At 42.1% G+C, this 23,104-nt stretch overlaps 1 protein-coding gene across 1 annotated transcript in view; it reads right to left on the bottom strand.

The window, feature by feature from the left end:
* LOC144823032 (protein argonaute-3) overlaps positions 1-23,104 on the bottom strand; it is a 1,185,091-nt gene that overhangs the window by 923,552 nt on the left and 238,435 nt on the right. Inside the window, exon 3 of the mRNA XM_078681169.1 lies at positions 17,354-17,474. Within this exon, the coding sequence (XP_078537295.1) occupies positions 17,354-17,474 (121 nt within the window). The remainder of the gene's footprint in view (positions 1-17,353; positions 17,475-23,104) is intronic.

Genomic DNA, 23,104 nt, shown 5'->3' with positions numbered 1-23,104 from the left:
GAGGCTTGGTGTACTAAATTGGATTGGTGACATTTATTACTGCAGACCCCTTTATGTTGCAACCCCCGTTGAGACTGTTTTTGCGATTGCACTTGCAATGAGCATTATTTTTCTAGAAATTCTGGGCATGAGCTTGTTGTACACGCCTGCACAGGCGAGCACCCCGGGTACTAGTTACAGACTATTTCTCAGCGATAGTGAACTACAGCTCAGACGTGATTTTCGTCATCCTCTAGTTCCCTAGTCGCGCGCACTTTAGCAGAGTGTCGCTGCGCATGCGCGAGGCTGACGCACTACCGCGAGGGGTTCTGTGGCCGAGCACATCGGCGTCCTGATGGATTGTCGGCTCTCTACGCGGTATGTAAATAGGGCAGCTTATAGACGCCACTTCTGATTGCTAGAAATTCTATGCGCGTCCATCTGGGCGTGTCCCCAACGTGGGCTTTTAACCACCTACACCTTTCCGTGCCGTTGCCTCCCCCTTACTCAGATACTGTCTGGGGCAACGACGGAGAGGTGAGTGGCTTTAGACTATCGGACCGTCAATGACGTTAGGAGTGTGTAGTACTGGCATTCCCGTTTTTGCTCGGTTACCTGAGGTCTTACTATGACATTGGTTTGTGTGCTGTAACGGGCATCTGACGAATTTGCATAGCTAGTAACTCATATAAAGCTGAGAGTAAGCAATGGTCTTTAAGGTAGAGCTAATTCACTTGAGCAGTACGTTTAAAGGAGTATAACAGAAATAGAGGCATTACAGATTTATCGTTGTAAAGGGATAACAGGCAGGTTAATGAACCTTGGGCTGTATTCCTTTCCTTATGCTTCTTATTTCTTTTAGAGCGTGGCCTCCCTTCCTTCCTGAGTTTGAGTCCAGGTGAGGTGAGGTCTTCTCCCCGGCAGGACAGGGTGAGTGGTTCATTTAACCATATATCAATGATAGAGGTTGTAGGATTATTTGTATTGTTTATTTCCTGAAACTTGGGGGTGTTTGTGTTTTTGTAGATCACTTATTGGATCCTTCTGCACGGCGGAGTTGTGAATCCATACGGCGTATCCTTTTTTTGTTATTACACTGGTTTACAAATATTGTTTTTCACTCAGCAGTAGCAATGTTATGAACAGGGGTCCTGATGAAAGCCTTGGGTCCTTCCTAGTTAGGTTGAAACATGTTGGCCATTTAATGCAGTAATTTGCTTCCATACTGCATTTGTGCACTGTTCGTTTTGGTTTTAACTAGGAAGAGGACAGATTTCTAATAAAAATACTTTCCTGCCCTTTATCCTATTTTACTCTCACCACTTTTTCTTTTTTGCACTGCACTTATACCCATCCTGTGTCTGTCACTGGTCACTTAGTGCTTGTGGGCACTGACCCCGCTCTACAACAGGGTATATATGGGTCTCAATGATCTAGAGACTTTTTACCCCTGGAGGATGACCAGATGATAGAATTGATCATACAATTGTTTGATGGGAATCCTAAGAACGAAGCGGGTTCTTTGTTACAATCACTTACACCTCTTTTTGATTTCAGTTTATCTTTATCCTACTCCTATTATCGTCTTCCATTAAGCCTGTGCTATGGATTGAGGGTTTTTGATACCCCATCATCACAGACCCCTAGGTTTTCTTGTGTTTAAAGTATTGCGTTGGGGGCTTAACCTAGGCTAGGTCTTTAAATTCCCCTATGACCCTCCCTCCCCTTTTTGTAGTATATATATATATATCCTCATAGATTAAAATGTACATAAAACATAAGCAAAAACATGTAAGCAAAAGAGGCTTTCCTTATTGAAATAATTGGTGTAGTAAAACCTGTCCAATCACTGCACTGTGTAGATTCAAGGTAATAATGTGGCATGAATTATATGCACACCCTTCCATGTCGCGGCACAACATATCTTCATCAGAGGCAATTCTGCAGACAAAGTAGTTTAGGTTAAAACTACTCTTACTGAGTGTGCCCTGGTTTGCCCGATGAGGGGCTTGTCAGATTTTGAGTGGCGGAACCGGATTTCAGCTGAAATTCATCAAGCGATGGTTGCCATTGTGACTGGTGCCCACTTACGAGTGTGTGCATCTGAGTCCAACAGTTAGTCCGTTCTCAGGAGTGCTATGTAAGTAGAATTTTAGATGTAATTTGAAACCTAGTGTATGAATAGATCTCTCTGCTTGTAATGTTGGATTGAGGAAGAAATTCTAAAATATTATAGGTTCAATGAGGAAAAATCCGAAGGGACCTTGGGAATACATTTTTGTATTGGTCCTGAGAAGTACTAAATTGCAGAGGCACAAGAGTTTTGAGTTGAGAAAGCCTATATCTCCTCTACCCTCCTGATCAGGGTGAGTGTTAGTAACAGGGCGATCTTTCATGTGAAAAATAAGGTGTGCTCTGTGAATGGGTTTGGATGAACTCTTTATGAGTTGAGATAGAACTATGTTTCGGTGCCAGTCCGGTTAAGGAGCCCATACTGGAGGAAAAATCTCTGAATAACTCTTTCATGAACTGTTTGGTGATTCTGCAAGTGCAGAAAGACAGAAAATGTGATGATCATCTATATCTTGAATTGCTGCAAGCCGTACCTTAACAGGCGCATGTACCAATCGTAAACGAGCTAGCAAGAGGAGATAGGTTATTTATCTGCCAGATTTTGCTAGTAGAGGATGTAGGTTTCATTTCTGGTGCCATAGGCAGAAACGTTTCCATTATGGTTTATATGTCTTTATCAAGGCTTCCACATTGACTTGGAGAGAATACACCTCCAGTGCTGAGGAACATTGAGATCTTTGAATTTATAAAATTTAGAAGCCGTGTGCATAAGAGGAGAGAAGTCAGGTCAGGATGAAGTTCATCATCAAAAGTTTACAGGATTTTGGAAGGTGAATATGGTTGTATTCTGATGATAGGAGAAGCTCTGCGAAACAATACTGCATTGGCCCCCTGCGGGCTATCAGGAGGAGACGACACTGCTCCACGTTCCTCTTGCTGAAAACTGTTGGTATTAAAGGCATCGCGGGAAAAGGTAAGGATAGATCCTGGACCATCTGTTGAAAGGCATTCCCCCACAATCCTGGATGTGGATGCCAACTTGCAGAGAATTGGCATTCACAGATTGTGTTTGTTGCAAAGAGATCTAGAGCCAGTTTACCCGAGAACCAGAAGATCATATTTAACACTGACTGATGAAACTTCCATTCGTGGAGGTTGTTTTATGACATACTGGTAGTATTGTCCATGCAAACTGACACCGAAGACTGCTATCATTGGCAGAATAATTGGAGACTGTGTTAGATGGCTTTGAGCTCCAGGCAATTGATACGTATGCCCTTTTGGCACACCGACCACTTTCCTTGAAATTGGAGGTTCTGTAGATGACCACCCCAGCTCTCCAGGGAGGCATTCATAGTCATTACGAAGTGATGTATTTGTGGTAAGAACGTGAGGTCCTCTGAAGAGTGGGAGGTCTGGTACCACCAGGCTAGAATTCCATCATAATTGTGTGATCATCACCAGGCCTTTGAACGATTCTCTAGTTTAAATCAATTGTTTTTGTAGCTGTTCCTGTAAGGCTCTCATTTTTAAGCGTGCAAGAGGAATCATATTGATTGCTGAGGACATGATGCTCGGAAGCTTACGGAATAGAAACATTGAATATATATATATATTTTTTAGTTCGAGAGCCACTTACTAGAGCCGTCATTGCTTGTCTTGGGATAGAAAGTCTTTGTCTTGGACAGTATCTAGTGTTGCGGCCCAGGAACAGTGTCTTCTTGAATGGAGGAGTTGATGATCTTTGATAATTCACAATGACCAGGCTGTCCAAGATGGCGGATTGACACCGCCGGAGTGGAGAACGCTGAATGGGTCCAGGGGACGCGAGGCTAGCGGGCGACTAATACAGCTACACAATGCAGAGCTGTGACGCTGTAAGGCTGTATTGGAACGGATTCGAAACAGAAGAGCTCGGTGTCTTTGTCATGTCGTGAATTTTGATTCCGGAGCTTGGTGAGCTTGGTGAGACCGACGGCAGTCAATCGGTTTGGTATGCGTTCCCCCGCGGCACCGGCAGCAGTGCTGACAGAGAAGCCGAGCGCTTGCAGGGTGACAGAGAAGGCGAGCGCCGAAAAATCCAACACAGACTAGCCCAGTACTAGCCCAGTACCAGAAAACTCTACCAAGAACACTTACTTCTGCATCACGCCTCAGGGTTCAAGACACTGCTACCGTTCTGTGAAAGTAAAGACAGAAGGAGCTTGGTGACTTTGCCCAACCAAACGATCGAGTCTTTATCTTGAATGCGGCAGCTACGGCTGATTGGGAGCCGCATCCGGAGCCTGCTACGCTCCGCCAGCACACAGAAACTCAGGAAAATATCGAGTTTTGCTCAGGAGCCAACATCGGAGCCATCTAAAGGTTGGTCGAGCTGGGCGAGCTTGACGAGCTGGGCAAAATCATCGGCAGGCAACTGGTTTGGTCTGCGTTCCCCCGCGGCACCGGCAGCAGTGCTATCCGAGAAGGCGAGCGCTTGCGGGATGGCGCCTAAACCTCCAACGCGGACCACCCGCACAACTGCAGCTAGTGGGAAAGCAACGGTTACACCGGTACCCTTGTCAATGTCGGTGTCGGCAACAGCGATAAACGAGCTTGCAGCGCGGAAAAAATCTTTGCCTACCAACAACGCCACGGAGACAACTTTGGATGTGGAGCAGCTACACACCGGTAAACCCGGGGGGGGGGGGGGGGAAACCCCAGCTCAAGCGAAAGGTAACGTAGCAGATAACACAGATAACACAACAAAAAACCTTTTGTTAAACGAAGGGGTTCATATAAGAGCAAAGGAACCCGAGTAATTATGTCAAAATGGTACTGCAGTAATTCAAAATTATGCTACCTTAAGCAGTATTAATAACCTATCTGCGTTAGCTACCACGGAGCTGGCTGGTGTAGAGGATGGGGTTACAGATCTAACTAATGTGTCTACTACTCTGGCTCAAGGAGGTATCGAGCCCTTAGAACCCTTAGAACTCTTAGAGCCTCAGATTTCGAGTAAGGTGATCTACCCCAACATTAACGTGAACGCCTTTCACATTGAAAAGGTAGGCATGACTAGCATGCCCCAAGGCAAGAGGACTGCCGTAGGCGCGGAAGAAGGTGATGGAGGTGAGAATACTGACAACACAGATGCTGCTGAGACAGACGAAGAATATGTGGATCTCAATGATCAAGGGGGTAATACGCCTTTAAAAGCGAACAAAGACAAAAATAAAGCTTTCAATACCAAAAAATTGAAGGGTAAAAATAAGAATAAAGCTACTAAAATCACAAGCAAATCCAAGACAAGCGTCTTGAAAGCGATTGCTGAGAACAGTCCAATTAGACAATGGGTGCAGGCTAAGGGTGGTGTAAAATCAATGGCGCTGAGACTGTCTGGTAATAGCCCTAATGATCAAATTATTATCACTAAAGACTTAAAACAGATCAATGTACCACTCAGCCCCACTCAGTCTACTACCTCTAATATTACAAAGGCGAAGACCGATAGCCTGGATAAGCCTGGCCTGATTAAGGAACCGATAAAGTCTTCTGGGGAAAGTTTACTGGACCGCCCACACCCTTCTGTATCTCCTAGGATATTTACTGAAGACAATTTTGCTTCTTTATCAATTAGCAGTAGTGGCAGTAGCAATAATAACAGCAGTAGCAGTATAATCCAAGAGCTGCCGATGGCGTCTATATGCGATGCAGCAACAGCTCCAATAGAGGAGACTTTACAAGAAATACATCCGGAAAATATTGCTTCTTTAGCTAGCGGGTCAACAGAATGGATTCCGCAAGGGGAGGTATCTGCTTCTTTTCAGACAATATTACATCTTCTAAATGAACAGAAACAAGAAGCTAAAAATCACTATCAGCAAATGAGGGAAGATAATAATAGAACTCAAACCTCGTTGCAAGAGATGGCGTGTAAATTGGGGGCGGTGTCTCAAGACATAGAGGAACTGCAGCAAAGAGTGGTGGTAACAGAGGAGAAATCACAAAGTGCTGAAATAGCAGTGAATAAACATGCCTCTCAGCTTCTCCAGATGCAAGCTAAGCTGGAAGACTTAGAAAATAGACAAAGGAGACAAAATCTCCGCGTTTTTGGTATTGCTGAAGGAGCGGAGGGGGCAGACCCGAGAGCATATATCACTCAACTATTTCAAAAGGCCTTTCCCGACCTCTCAGATTGGGATTGGGACTCTCAGATTCAGCGGGCTCACCGATTACCCCTAGTTCAAAAGGATAAGAGTGGTAAATTCCCACGACCAATCTTGATTTACATAGGTAACTACTTGCTCCGACAAGCTATCTCTTCAAAAGCACGGCCTAACACCCCAGTCACTATTGATTCTACTATTTTTTTTGTGAGATCGGATCTAAGCAAACTCTCGCTAGAAAGACGTTGGAAATTGAAGCAATTCATCGATCCGATTAAAGAACTTGGATATCAAGTTTATTTGCAGGAACCTGCAAAATTGAAAGTGATCAAAAACGGCCGATCCTATTTCTTTTTGGAAGCAAATGAGGCTGAAAGTGCTATTGCCTCCTGGCGATTGGGGAAATGATTAAGTTAATGACTTATGCTTAGCATATATGAGTTTTTTTTGGATTATATGTTTGTTAGCTCTAAAATTTGCAGGTATATAGGTGATTGTTCTTGCAGTTGAGTTACAGTCGTGATAAAGAGCATTGTGTAGCACGGGTTTTTTTCTCCCTTTCTTTTCTTATTATGTCGCTATGATTTGTATTGATTACCTGGACCCTATCAGTGCTCTATCCGCTCATCAACTGCCAGGGGAACGGCAGTCAATCAAACGGGGGGACCAGCAGGTAGCTACTGGGTGGGAAATGGGGGAAATGGGGGAGGGGAAATAATAAAAAAAAAGCATCATGAGTATAATTATGTCTATGTTTTATTGGCTAAGGAAAGCTTACATGTTTGCAAAGTGTTTCTTTCTTTTTTTCTTTGGGTAGAAGGCATGCCAGAATATATATTACAAACAATTAAATGTATCAATTAAAGCTTCTAGTATGGAATGTAGCTGGTTTAAACAGTCGGACTAAGAGGAGTCTAGTATACGAAGAACTTAGGATGCATAACCCTCAGATAGTAGTTATAACTGAGACTCATATTACATATAAGGATAGACTTTTATTGAATCAATTAGGCTATGATCTTTTGGTTAGCACGGAGTTTAATGCCTCAATCCGAGGGGTGGCTATACTGAAACATAAACAGCTTAAAGTAGAAGTCAACAGAAAAATGACAGATAAAGCGGGCAGGTGGGCCATGGTACAATTGACTCTGGAAGGTCTCCAATATATAATATGTGGGGTTTATGCCTTAAATCAGGATGAACCAAGAATAATCGATCAGGTTAATATGGAGTTACTCACTTGGGAGGGGGAGCGGATAGTGTTAGGTGATTTTAATTGCGTAATGGATTACAATTTGGACACAACCAGGAAGGGTTCATTTCAGAGGATGCGTAAGACGAGGGCTGCTATCTCAGATTTAGCCACTATACATGCAATCAAAGATGCTTGGAGGTATCTATACCCTCACATAGCAGGTTATACCTATTATTCATCTGCCCATAAACTCTGCTCACGCATCGATATGGTCTTTGCTTCTGATTCTATTCTATCAACCAGTTCAATGTCAATATGCCCTAGGGTAACATCGGACCATAACCCGCTTTTATTTACAATAGAAATTGATACGGACATGCACCCACCCAGGCCTTTTTCCTTTCCTAGGTATTTATTCTCCGATACTAAGTTTGTGAGCTTGCTGAAAGGGCATATAAAGGACTTTATTGATATCAATAGGTTCTCTACATCTCCTTTGATGGTGTGGGACGCATGTAAGGCTAGCATTCGTGGGTTTACCCAACAGTTTGTCTGGCAACAAAACAAAGCTGGTAGAATTCAAAATAAAAAACTACTAGATGATATATCTGATATTGAAGATAGGCTATCTAAGATGTTAGCTACCACTATAATGGTAAAAGAAATTGAAGAATTAAATTTAAAATTAATGGAATCAAGATTAGCATTGAAAAATCTCTTTAGGGAGAAAAGTATTTCCAAGATAGCTAAATATAGGTTGAACCAATATGAAAGTGGGGAGAGGATAGGAAAAATGTTGGCATATAAAGTGGCAGAAGACCGAGCCCAAACGCTGATTAAGGAAATAAAAGGTGATGACGGACAACTACATCAAGATTCTAAATTAATCCTACTCCAGTTTGCCACATACTATCAAAAGCTATACACGCCTGAAACGACCCCAACAGGGGATAATATAAAAGCTTATTTGACAGAAAATGCTGTACAGAATATAGAGGATGAGCAAGCTGATTACTTAGAAGCAGATATAACAGCAGGAGAAATTCAGGCAGCTATTAACTCCCTAGCACTGGGAAAAGCAGTAGGCGAAGACGCAATCCCCCTAGAATTTTACAGAAAATGCATGGAAGAATTAATCCCTCTCCTAATAATGGTCATCAAGGCTATTGGCGAAGGAGAACAAGCTCCAAAATCCTGGAATTACACCCAAATTATATTTTTTCTTAAAAAGGGGAAATCCCCACAAGAGAGAGGGTCTTATAGACCAATATCATTAATTAATGCCGATGCCAAGATATTCGCAAAAATATTAGCAACAAGACTTGCGTCACTAATTTCACAGATGGTTTCACCATTTCAACACGGGTTTATCCCTAAACGGGATACTACCGCTCACATTAATACTGCTATAACAGCATTTGACGTTGCTAGGACGTGTCCCACCCCACTCGGTATGATCCTTTTAGATGCAGAAAAGGCATTTGATCGCGTGGGGTGGGACTTCCTTTGGGCAGTTCTGGCGGCATTCGGCATAAAAGGTCAGTATCTGAAATGGGTTAAATCCTTGTATGATCAACCAAGGGGCAAGGTATGTTATTCAGGACGTTGCTCACTTACCTTTTCAATCAAACGTGGTACACGACAAGGGTGTCCTTTATCTCCTTTGTTATTCGCTTTAGTAATAGAACCCTTCTTGATTGCACTGCATAAGCAAGAGATGATTATACCATTTAAAAATGGCCTTAAAATATTAAAAATAACTGCTTATGCAGATGATATAGCGGTTTTCTCTACAAATGTCCCTGATGCGATATTAGGTATAGGTACCGAAGCAGATAAATATGGTTTGGTATCTGGGTATCGGTTAAATATTAGCAAAACGCAAGTAATCCTAAACTTTCCTCCAGTCACACCAGTAGTTGGAGTATGTAACGTGGCAACCTACCTCGGGGTAAAAATCTCTTCTAATCCTGAATCGATAATTGCACTTAATTATGAACCCCTGCTAAAAGAAACCTCTCTTCTCCTCAAGAAATGGCACAAACTTCCAATGGGGATTCTGGGGCGAATTAACTTAATTAAAATGAAGATCTTGCCTAAATTTTTATATCTTTTTCGGTCTATACCTTTAAGAGTGTGTAATACATATTTCAGCAGACTGGAGGGTATCATCAGCAGCTTCATATGGGGGTATAAAAAAGCACGACGGGCTCTATCTCTGCTTAAACTCCCCTATGACCAAGGTGGACTTGGGTTACCAGACTTTAAATTATATTATTGGGCTGCTTTTTTAACTCGATTTCGCAGCTTGCTTATCCCTGACAAATGTCTTTATTTTCATAGATTTATATTAGGGGGAGAGGCTGTTATGTTTTTATATAGACTTAATGACCCTAACTACTTTAAACGAGTACGTTTTAAGACGATTCGAGTTACGGTTAATATTTGGCGATCTATTCTTAATAGGAATAGCATCTCCTTATTTCATGCCAAAACGCCCCTCTGGTATAACCCAGGGTTTCCAGAAATTTTTCATGATTCAGCTAGCACTATGTTTTTGGATAACAGCATTAGTAATCTTGGAGACCTGTATGACCATATTGGATTTTCTACTTTTGAAAAACTAAAGATGATATATAACCTACCAGAAGGGGCTTGGTTTAAATACAACCAGATCAAGGATTATATTATTCATAGAACAGGCTTTGATAGCATAGCCAAATCTGAAATCTGGAGTTGTATGTATAGAGATTCTGACAAGGCACTGATCAGCTGTGGTTATAAGACCTTTTCTATCTTACACAAGGATGATATCAGTAAGGTGGCAGAAAAGTGGAGTACAAAGTTAGAGGTGAATGTAACCCCAGATATGATAACCTCCTCATTGAACAGTCTAAATAACGCAGTTCAATCGTCAAGCTTGAAATTACAGCTATTTAGAACTTTGTTTCAACTGTACTATTCTCCAGACAGGATTTTAAAATGGGCTTGCAATAATGAAATGAATGATCGCACAAAATGTCCTAAATGTGCACTTAAAGGGGCAGATATTGTGCACATGTTTTTTTCATGCCCTGAGCTATCCATTTTCTGGAAGGATGTAGCTGGTGTTATCTCAGCCAAATTGGCTAGGCCAATTGTACTCGTGCAACTGGATATTATGACCGGGGTTGCTGGGGCAAATAACAGTTTTCGGGACTTGATGAATATACTTATGACATGTGCTAGATTAGCTATTGCTAGGGTTTGGATTCAAAATCATCCCCCCACGGTTATGGAATGGTGGCTTTTGGTTAAAGACATTCATAATATGGAAAGCTCTTTGGCGATAACTAAGGGACAGAAGAAAAAACGAAAAGTGGAAAAAATTTGGGGACTAATTATGTCTTAATGCTTAAATTGAAATATTGATTTTTAGTACTGTTATGATTGATGTCTCATCTTACATGATTTGTCGGATACCCTTGTTAATTTGAATTTTTTTTATTCTGAGCTATCTGTATTTGACGTTACTCATGATGCTAATAAAAAAATATTTAAAAAAAAAAAAGATAATTCACAATGACCTAGTTTGTGAAGCAACTTTAGACAAGCCTCTTTAGCCTTGGACACTTGAAATGCTGTTGGTGTTTTTATCAACCAACTGGCGAAGTAGGGGAATACCTGATGACTTTCCTTCCAGAAAGAAGCAGCCACAGGGCAAGGCAGTACATAAAAAAGGAGAAAGCTGATCTGAAGCCAAATGGGAGAACTTTGATGCGTGGATGGGAATGTGGAAGTATGAATCCTGTACATTCAAAGCTGTCATGTGGTGTCAGAAAGTATGACAACGTAAAAGTATTGTTTCCGGAAATACTTATTTAATTTCCGGAGGTCTATGATGGATTGCCACTCCTCTGTTTTAGTGTCTATAAGGTAAAAGCGAGATAGCAGCCCATTCCTTGCTGCGAATATAGGCCTTTCTCTATAGAACCTTTAGTTAGCGTAGCTAGCACTCCGTTCCGAAGCAGATGGAGATGAGGTGGGCACCATCGTTTTGGTGGAGTGGTAGGCAGAATCTGGGTGTACTCTAATGTCTGACCATATGTGATGAGATCCAGGACTTATTTGTCCAATGCCATTTTTCACCACAGGTGACGACATTGTGGAATTTTTTCTCTCACAGGATGGCGCAAGCAGCACCAGAACATAGTCACTGTAGGTAAGCTAGCCTAAGGGCTACTCGGAGGGTTGCTATGTCTGATACCTCTGGTATCCTCCATGATACAAATCAGTGTCTCTTTCTCAGGTACCTCTAAAGGGTGCTTCTTTCGAATTTGCAATGTGCCAAAAGATCTTGCGGTGACAGAGTCAGCCTTGACTGCTTGCAAGGCATCGTCGACGTACTTGACAAACACAGCGTCGCCATGGTAAGGTAAAAATATTCAATATATTTGCACCTCAGGTTCTCAATGTTGTGGCCTTGAACCAACCTTGGCATCTGAGGACCCTGCCAGTTGTGGAGAACCTATTCAAGATATACTTATAGCGCAATCTATGTTTTCTGATGAAGATGTTACCACCCCCCAAACCCCTGACCCTCCTCCCGCGCAGACTTTTTTGTTCTACCCTTTCTGTTTTCCAGGAAGAAATTATATGTTTGTGGCATTGTCTGACTATCTCTGGTGATTATACCTGCCTCATATTGCCAGTGAATTTGCAGCCTGTACAGTAGCACCGGGCTTGGCTGAGAGCGTCTCTTTGCTGGTAAGGAGGGGCTATGAGTGAGAGGGTTTTCCATGATTGTAATTCCTCCTGGATATATTAGCAATTGGAGTAGGTCTCACATCTTTTCAACTTAAAATTATAAGGAGAAAAAACTGATTGCTTATTAGCTATTGGAAGCATTTGGCAGCTCGTTTCCTAAGGGTATGGAAACCATCAAAAATAATCTGGTGGGAAATCCACCAGTTGTGGACCTTCTCTCTATCATCACCAGATGTGAATAGGTCATTTCTGGGAAGCATGCTAATATGGGACACTGGGATCATTCTTTCAGTGGCAGGAGCATCGGAGGATGCTGACATATCAGGCATGATGTGACCTTACTGGTTCAGGAAAGTATTTGTAGTAATCATGTAACATGCCCTGTAGTCCTAGTACTAGAGCTACATGGACCTGGCCAATGCTCTGAAGTTTGAGGCGGAGCGAAGTGGTGAAACTGCTCCACATATTGTCTCGTCATATATTGCTGACTGCTATAGACATGCTCATAATAGTCCCCGTAATTCTTGACATTTATATTCTGGATTATCTTGCTTTTCTTCTTGTCGATGACTACGGTGCTTTCGTTGTTGTTTGAATTGTCATTGAGGTCGTAGTCAACGAGGCAGATGTAGACAACTAGGCTGACGTCGACAATGTTTGTCGCAGGGGAGGCCTTCATCGTACAGGAGGCCGTCAAATAGGATGCAGTCCTAGATGAGGCCACTGCAGACGAGGCCATCATAGACACGGCCGTCATAGACAAGGTTATTGTAGATGAGGCCGCTGTCGCAGACAAACAGCCATAGATTAGGTCGTCGTAGACAACTGTCATAGACAATGCCATCATAGATGATCCCATTGTAGATGAGGCCATTCGTAGATGGGACCATTTGTAGATGAGGCCATTCGTAGATGGGATCATTTGTAGAGGAAGCCATTCGTAGATGAGGCGGTCATAGACGAGCGTCTTGGACGACCATCGTAGATGAGGTTGTGGTCGACGGCAGTCGTTGACAACAGTCATACATGAGGCTGTCATATATAACAGTCGTAGATGACATTATAGATGAGGCCATCGTACACAACCGTCATTGATGAGGCCGTCGTAGGTGAGGCAATCGTAGATGAGATGGTTTGTAGATGAGGTCATCGTAGATCAGGCCGTCGTAGATGACGTCATAAATGAGGCCATCATAGATGACCATCATAGACGGTGCCACCGAAGATGAGGCCATTGTAGACGAGGCCGTCATAGGTGAGGCAGTAATAGTCAACATGGCTGTGGTTGTCGACATTGTCATCAGAATTTGTGTTAATAGTGATTTTGACTGTACTTTTGCCTTAGACGCCTCACTGTCAGGTTAAGAGGATTTCCCTGATATAGTGTCGGGGGCTAAAGAGGGAGTTGTAGGGTCTGCCTCTGCAGAGCTGCCTTTCAATGGCGAACCCTTTAGCGCTGGACCATAATCGTGTCACTTATGACACTGAAAGAGTGCTTTCTATAATGTCGGAATGGCTCCAGAGATCGTAATGATGACACAGCTTCTTCTCCCTGGGTCCCCCTTGTGGGGAGTCTTTGCTAAGAGAACACAGAAGCACAGCAGAAGAGGCATCTCTTCTTTCCTGTCTGTGATGTTTTTTTCCTTTCTTCCTCCACTCTGAGAGCTTCCAATTTTCCCATGGTGAATTCCTTCACCATCCTTAATGAGAAAACATGCATTCCTTTACCGAATGAGAGAATGAAAACAGACTACATACACAGCATACGGGTCAGAGGCACCTTTGTTCCTGGCACACACTGGAAGACTTGAATAATCTGGAAAATCCCTTTTGAGATGGAAAAATTAAGAAGGGAAAACTTCAAACAGCTATCAAATGTAAAGTGAAGCCTAGAAAATACAATTTAGGATAAAACCTAAAACAATAAAACAACATGATTCAAGATAAATGTAGACAGATGATCAGGCCTAGCTGTAGACTGTGGAGTATGTGACAGTGGAAACTGAAGACACATTGAACACTATTTTGCTAACTAATCCTACACAAGCTCGCCTCCTGGGTTTATATAAGAAATCATCTAACCAAAATGGAAATCCGGAATTACCTTAAGTATAAACTGAAATGAGTCCGCATTACTTCTGTCTTATTATAGAACACAGTGTGAGGTTCCTGGCTACATAAAGCTTAAATATCGCTGACTGTATGAAGTGAAGTTATAGGTACCTGGAAAGCATCTTTCCAAGTTAAATGTTTTAAACGTGACTTATGTGTAGGCACAAATGGTGACCCCATGGACTTAGAAAGGATAATATTAAACTCCAAAGATATAAAGGAGCACCTAATAGAGGAAAGACGGCTCATGTGTCCTCTAAGAAATCTTTCCCCACTTGTATTTTAAAGAAAAAGGTTTGTAAAGGAGATTTCCAGTAGGCAGTAAGACACGAGGTGTACCCTGATTGAAGGAAAGAGCAACCCAGCTCTTGCTTAATGGTTGAGATAAGAGAGTACCACTTCTTGACATATGGAAGAATCAAAGTTGTTTTTGATTGAGAAGATGTAAAACCTCTGATAGACGGACACGTTTACCTCTTGAGGCAAATATAAATAAATGCCTGGATTGTATGAGTTCAAGAGCCAGACCGTTAGGTACAACAGAGGAAGGGTGAGATGTAAGACCTGACCCTGAACTTGCGGCGGAGATCTGGTCTGCATGGCAGGCTCTTGTGTGGTTACCCCAACAGGTGTAGAAATCTGTAAATCATCAGTGGAATAGTTAATCCTTAGCTATGAGTACTTTTCTGGCTTTGAAGTAGGACAGCTAAATTAGTACTGCTGGGATCTACAGGTTCGGTGGAAAGGCATAAAGAAACACCCCTAACCAGTCTATCAAAATGGCATCCCCCAACCCCTGCCCACACACAAGATGATAGTACGAGAAGTCATAGTATGAGAATTAATTGCTTTCAGCATCTGGAAATAAATTGAACTGTGGAATTCCTCAATTGTGAAAGATGTCTTGAAGAGCTTTGTTGTGCACAATGCACCCGTGATTTTCTTTAAAAATCCACTGAGTGTGCCTTTGCATTCAGTACCTCTAGAAAGTGAACAGCTGTGATCAACAAGTCCCTCGCTACAAGCCACTTGCAGCTCATTTGAGCTTCCAGGAAAAGTAGTTTGGAATCAGGCCCTTATTGCTTGTTCAGACAGTACATTGTTGTCTTTATGAGGTACTTCATCTTGACGGTTTTGAGAAAAAACTTTGGAGCGAAATGGACCACTCTCAAATCTAGCAAGTGGATGTGTTAAGACATCTTTACTGACCATGTTCCCTGAACTTGAAGTTGGTCCATATAAGTACTTCATTCCAGACGAAAGGTGCCCGCAAAAACTATTTCTGTTAGGATTGATGAAAAGGGAGGCCTTTCAACAAGCTCTGAAGCTGGCACAACCACAGTAATGACAAATTGGAAAGGAGTGAGTTTGCGGTCCTAACTGCCAGTCAGTTGGCATCATTGGTCGTATAGGCAATGAGGTCCCATGAGAGTGACTGGCATGAGTAACCAGAAAAATGCTAGAGACCATCAGTCCTAGCAGAGACAATATTTGGTGTACCGTTGGATAAGCAGTGTGTAGTAAAGTATGACATTTAATGCCGACAGGTGATACTCTTTCTTCCGAAAGGTATATTGTTGCGGCCTCAACATCCAGGATTGCACCTAGATAGTGAACTGACTGAACTGAAACTAAAGTTAAATTCTTGTGATAAAGAAGCAACCCCAGGCGGCAAAGAATCCTCAAAGCCATATGATGATGACTTACAACTTTCTCCGACATCGTAGCCTTGATTTACACATCATCCAACTCCATCTAAGAGGGCCTAAGAAGGAATATTATAATGAAAATTGTCTCTCCAAAGGAGGTGTCAAGGAGAGGTACCCAACACCAAAACATATGCCTACTATGTTAATCTGCATGATTCCATGTAACAATATACCAGTCTACAGGCTGTGATCGGCTAAGTGTCTGGTAGACAAGATGTTCACTTCCACTGCACAAACTCTGCAGCACAGAGAATGTGAATATTCAAGACATACAGGGAGAAAATGCTTCTGGTGCAAGCGCCAGAAGCATTGTCTTATAAAAGAAAAAAACTGAAAGGGTGAAAAGAGATTCACCGACGTCCAGATTTCTTTTCTGTTTTTGTTTACTGAGAAGTGCGGGACACACAGTGTGCTGACATCACAGTAAAGCATGCATAACTTTGCCCCATCCCCCTTAACGATCTGTGCAAGAAAGGTACCAAAGGACAATATCCCCTTTCCAGCAGTACATCTTCCAAGTGAATTCCTGACTTAAGATCACCCTGAGACCACGATCCCCAAGCAGAGTCCAACCTGCGGCCCCCCTGGCCACAGCCAAGTTCTCCCCTTTCCCCCTTCAGCCAACAAAACAGTTTTCAAGCCCGCCCCAAGTGGTGAGGGAGCAAAAGGGGAGTACTTAGATTCAATAAGCCCTCGGATGGGGTTTCAGAGGGTAGAGAACCCACTAGACACTAGGAAATTATTCGGATCCGAACAAAGAGAGGAGTTCAACTGGCACACCATGGCATAAGACTACGGCCCCAACTCCGAAAGAGGCACTACAGCCTGTCTGCCTCAATCGCGAGACTTGGGTTTTATTTTAATCTGCTGTCCCTCCCATGACAAGTGAGGAAATTTTGATTCTTTTGGATTGAGTTTTCACAAATTGATCGACAGAGAGGGGGCAATCATTATTTCCTCTCACTTGCTATGGTGAGTGGCTGCTCTATTCAGGCTTCGAGTCAGTCGGCAACCAGGAAACCCTCTGATCTCTGGGTATTTCTGAAATCTAGAGGCCAAAGTGAACCCATGCTGGAGTCGCTGTTTTCTTCCCTAGAATGCTCTGCAAAACTAAATTTTAGGCTAAAATGATGCGTTTTCCACACAATTCGGGGAGGGAAAGTTTTGGAATCTGCAGAGAAACAAAATTCCTACGACTCCGCTCACAATTCTGATTAAAAAAAGTCTACACTTGTGTGGCCGGGCACACGACTGGACAGGTTTAACATTCAACACTGAGACATCAAATTGTTGCCATCAAACTCGAACCATTCAAATATAAACAATATTAATCAACCTACTGAAACAAGGCAACTTTATTAAGCCTTTATGATAAACACCAGCTTCCTTACCCCAGCTGTTGCCACAGGGAGTGGGTTGGCAGTGTAAAGGCTTCGTTTTCCATCATAAACTGGTCTACGGTCTCCAAATATCGTGACTTTAAAATGATGAACCATGGAATCAACAACCTCCCTGTAAAACATGTATGTTATTTACACCAACAATGAAACATTTCTACAAAACTACAATTCTAAGAGAGCATGTCTGTGTACTACACAATGCAGAACAACGGCCATATGTAGGACCAGACTTCAGTTAAGGAAGTGGAAAATAAACTGCAGCACAGAAGCATATGGATAAAGAAAAGGACAGTTCCTGCAAGTTTTCTACACGTTGATTGTGACAGCAAATAAGTACAACTGGTGGTGGCTGGTGATAGTAGATTAAGCGAAGAATCTGGGCCAGGAATCTAGGGTGGGACAAGTGAAATTGATGTTGAATTCAACTATTTATATGTTTACAAGTTAGGGATGTTGCCATTTGCAGGTGATACATTCAGGTACTAAATAGATGATCATGCACCAGCAGCACACATCTGGTCTAAATAGAAAGTACAATGGAACAACTCATGACTTTAACACGCATGTCTTGTTTACAACGCAATGTCTTTACCACACGTATAACTTGACCACACATCCCTTTGCAACACAAGGTAAATATATGGTAAGGTAAGTAAAACCCACATAGCAGAGCTAACTGTAACTTGCACCCCCACTATGCACAGCTTATGACCTCACATTTAACAGTCATTACCTGTTCTATGTAAACAAAAAAGGAGAGGGAGCTGGTATAACCCTCTAGAGCCTAGGCTACACCACAAGAAAACAACAATGAAGAATAAGGCTCTAGCAGGATAGATCAATAGAAGTCAAATAAGAGGTAGACTTATTATTTGTTGCCTCAATGGTGCGAATGACACCCTTTGGGATTGAATCATTATTATTCTTATAAACTGTGTTCAATTTGTAATAGAGGCATTGCTGTGCTGCAGAAAAGGAAGACACTGACAACAACAGTAATTCTTTCACCAAAATGTATGCATTCTAATTTGGCTTGCATACTTTACAGTAAAAATCAACGCAAAATGATCTGAGAAAGTGTAAATATCTAGATATCTAGGTAGACAGTGTATCTGCAATGACTGACAATAAACCTTTGTTGATAGTGACAAAAGAATAACTGTCTACAGGTAGGAGCGCCTAATTACACTAGACCTGCTGATACAGTGCACAACTAAATTGCACAGGACTAGGACTTTAACATAGTTCTAATGAACAATTTGATTTATATGTTTGTTCTTCTCATTAGGGGATGATCCTGAATGATGTAGGCTGACGTAAGTCAGCCTTTTGCTTTATAGCCTTCGGGACTTTGCGGAAAATATGTCACCCAAGAGTAAAACAAAAAGAATCTATCAGTTGGTTGAAACAAGCTTTAATACAATTAAAAACTAAATTAAAAGAAAGAAAGAGGCTGGTGTGTGTTGTTTGCACATCCTACCCATGTGTTTATAGACTCAGTGACAGACATTAACTTTAGTGTTCACCAGAGAAAGTAATGAAGTGAATTTTACATATAAAAATAAAAATGAAAAGCACACCCAAGGTTCTGTGGCTAGCAGTGAAAATTGCACCTCGCAGACTCCAAATGTTAAATGTTAAATGTTAAATGTTGTATACTTGTAAGCGCACAGCTGCCCCAGCAAAGGGGCGTCCCGGCGCTGTATACCGCTGGGGAACCCGTCCTGGCTTTCCCTGTGGGATGGTCCCTACTAGGAATCCCCAAGGTGGAGCCAGGCATCCCTGGCGTTGATGGGGCCGTTGTGGAGATTAGGCAAGCTAATGCCCAGAGTTGCCGAGTGGGACCCCAGGTTAGAGTAGGCACCGAGGCGAGAATTGTCGAGTTCGCTGACCCTGGTCCACGACCCTGCCGCGTCGGGAATTGAACCCTGGTCCCGGGCCGACTTCTGCTCCCGGGTCTGCCACCTCTAACCAGTGAGCCACACCACTCCAATGTGGTAACTTTTAAAGACAGGACATCCAAGAAGATTATGTATAAGTTTATTGAAGTAATATGGAGCAACCCTCAATAGTTGTCTCCTCCAGCAACATCAGCTTCTCTCTACTGGACTCCACAGCCCGGATTCCAATAGTGGAAGCTTGAGGTTGCCTGACAACTGTCGCTAAGGTAAGTAAACAATACATGAAATACAACATATCCTTTTCCTTTAATAAAAATAAACAAAGTAAACACGCACAATACAATAATGAATAAACCCAAACCGTTTGGATGTGAGAAAACTCTATAAAAAAAACTACATCAATTGCAATAATAATCTTTGAGCTTAACAGGTTGATTCTTAACTCTCAAACTTGGCTCTCTAACATTTGCAAACTCATGAGCACACTTCCTTGAGGCAAAAGCCTTATTAGCACCATCACTCACAACAGAAGCAGAACCACACCCTTCAATCTTTAACCACTCACGTGTTTCAGTTTCATAACATTTACACACACAATTGGTACTCCACCATTTTCCATCAGACAATTAAAAAAAAATACTTCTGATGCAAACTATGCTCTTGGGATCGGACAACTTGGAATGTCCTTTGTGTTGCATGGTACCTAACTTAATTCTTACAAAATTGCCTACGTTAAATTTCTGAGGTTCTCTAAGCAGTTTGTCATTATGTCTCTGTTCATAAGAATCCTGATAATTTTTAACTTTACTCCTTATGACACTATAATCAACCCACTTCCTTCCGCACTTACCCATCCATGCTGGTACCACAATGGAACAAGGAACCCTGCCTTTTCAGCAAACAAAATGGAGTTTCCCCCGTGCCGCTATGGGGAGTGGTCCTATAACTCCATAACATTTTCTTAACTAAACCTTTCCACTCTGATTGATTGTGAACAGCCATATGAATGCACTCCCCTAGAACCCTGTTAAAGCATTCAATTAAACCATTACCGCGAGGATGATAAGTTGGAGTCCTTAAGTGTTTAATTCCCCATACTTTAAGAAACTTGCAAAACTCATTTGAAATAAATTGAGGTCCGTTATCAGATATTATCTCAGTAGGACAGCCTTCTCTGCGGAATATTTCTTCACAGAAATCAATAACAGTATCTGCCTTGACCTCACGTAGAAAAATGACCTCAGGCCATTTGGAAAATTAGTCCATTAACACAATTGCAAATCTGCTTCCCACCCCCAGAATTTCAAAAGGGCCACAAATGTCAATCGCTAACCTTTCCCAAACCTGTTTTGGCCAACCCATATGATGAACAGCAGTTTCTTGAAAAACATGAGTTTTGTCACTCCGGGAACATTCAATACAATTCCTCACAAATCTCTCAATTTCCCTGTCCATCCCAGGCCACCAGAAATCTTCCCCGGCCTTCCTTTTCATTGCTGACATGCCCCCATGACCTTCATGTAACAAATGCATCAATCTAGACCTCATGGAGCTAGGAACAATTAGCTTATCACTTCTTCTCAAAACACCATCCATAACAGACAACTCATTCCAAACTTCTTTGTATGGAAGTAAATCTTTATGGGTTTTCCAACCACAGGCCAATGAACGACTTCCAATGACATTTTTCAAAACAATATCATCAGAAACAGCTAATTTCCAATTGGCTTCATCAATAGCTTGACAAGTTTCCTCTACCATCGCCACTACCCACTCTTCCGTGTCCGCATCTTCTTCATTGCAACCATCCTTATCAACAGGCAGACGCGACATACAATCCGCATTCACATTTCTCACACCAGGTACATACTTGATATTAAAATCATACTCTTGTAACCGATATATCCACTTAGTAATTTGCGGGGTGGCTTTTGCAACTAATGCTGTTGAAAAAATATCAATCAACGGTTTATGATCGGTATGTAAATCAAATTTCCAACCCCAGACAAAATTTCGGAAATGTTGCACCCCCACCCACACGCCAATGCCTCTTTCTCAATGGTGGAATACGTGCTCTCAGCCCCTTTAAGTATCCTAGAGGCAAATGCAATTACTCTTTCTTAACCCTGATGATTTTGCATTAAAATGGCACCTAAGCCATAACCACTGGCATCCGTTACAACAATACATTTGTCATTCGTGTTAAATGGTTTTAAAGAGGTAGCGTTGGAAACTGCCTTTTTTACTTCCTCAAAAGCCCTCTGACATTTGTCTGACCACAGAAATTCAACTTTTTTCTTCATAAATTCACGCAATGGAAAAACGCAATCTGAAAATATTGTAAATCAACCTAGAGTAATATTCCGCCAAACCAAGGAAGGATCTCAATTGGTCTTTATTCAATGGAACAGGTGCTTTCTCCAAATCATCCACTAATTTAACCCTGGGTTTAATACCTTCTTGGTTCAGGGTATGTCCAAGATAATCTACCTCAGGTTGACAAAATGTACATTTGCTTAGACTGATAGTTAGACCAGCTTGTTCTAACTTTTCCAAAACTGATGTCAATATCTCATTGTTTTCCTCTTTGTTTCTGCGCCACACAAGAATGTCGTCCTGAAATACTAGATTGTTGGAAATGCCCTTGAGTATACCCTGCATTATTCGTTGGAAAACTGCCGAAGCAGATGCCAAACCAAATGGCATGCGCAAAAACTGGTAAGCATCTTCTGGCGTGATAAAAGAGGTTAAGTGCTTTGATTCTGGTTGAAGAAGGACCTGGTGATAAGCACTCGATAAGTCCAAAGTAGAAAAAAAAATTGCATTGTCAACAGTGGCCAACATATCATTTATGTGGGGTAGGGGATAACGGTCAAACCAAATGCTCTCATTCACATCTCTCAAATCCACACACATGCGGATACAACCATTCGGTTTGCGTGCGATCACAATGGGACTAAGCCATTCTGAGGCCTCTATTGGCTCTATAATACCCTCTTTGCATAGTCTATCTAATTCATTCTTTAAAGGAGCCCTCAACGCCAAAAGCACATTCCGTACTTTGTGTACCTTCAGAATGATACGATGCCTAAATTTTTTCAAACAACCTAATTGTTCCTTAAAGAGACTGGGAAATTTTGACACCCACAGACCAACATGGTGATCTTCAGATAGCAGTACTTGTGAAGGATGATTTGGGTTTAACATGATGTCTAAAGCTTTTTGTTCCCTCTACCCTAAAAGTGATTTACCTTTTTCCACAACATACAGTTTGGCTTCTGTTACCCTATCCTTAAATTTGATTTTGGACACAAAATATCCTATGACTGGTATTCTTTGCCCACAGTACCCTACCGGATTGACATCCGGTTTTGTAAGATGCATGGAACCTAAGTCCGACCACCCTTGTTTGCTGATCATGGTGAAAGGAGAGCATGAATCAGCCCACATCACAATTCTAATGTCATCAACAAAAATATCACATTTAGGAGGATTATAGTTTTCACTATTATCAATGCCATCCACTTCGTCAATCATGTAAACCTCAACATCGCTCTCACCATCTTCATTGCAATTCTCTTCATCAATTGCATTTATGGCGGGTTTTGGTTGAAATGCATTAGGAGATTGTTAGACGGGGACCTGGAGGGTCGGCCGAGCACAAGGGGAGAGGCCTCCGGTGAGGGCCGTCTCCAGCGAGCGTACAGACAAGTAACTTCCCCCCCACAGATGGACACCACACGAAGATCAGTTCAACACCTTTTATAGGCAATTCTTTGAGTAAGGTGGTACGATACAAGGAGATCAGGACACGATGATCCTCTCAATTCTAGTCTCTATT

The sequence above is a fragment of the Lissotriton helveticus genome, chromosome 3_1, assembly GCF_964261635.1.
Source record: "Lissotriton helveticus chromosome 3_1, aLisHel1.1, whole genome shotgun sequence".
NCBI classification, from domain to species: Eukaryota; Metazoa; Chordata; class Amphibia; order Caudata; family Salamandridae; genus Lissotriton; species Lissotriton helveticus.
The sequence above is the reverse complement of the archived record's forward strand: the minus strand, read 5'-3'. Positions and strand labels throughout refer to the sequence as shown.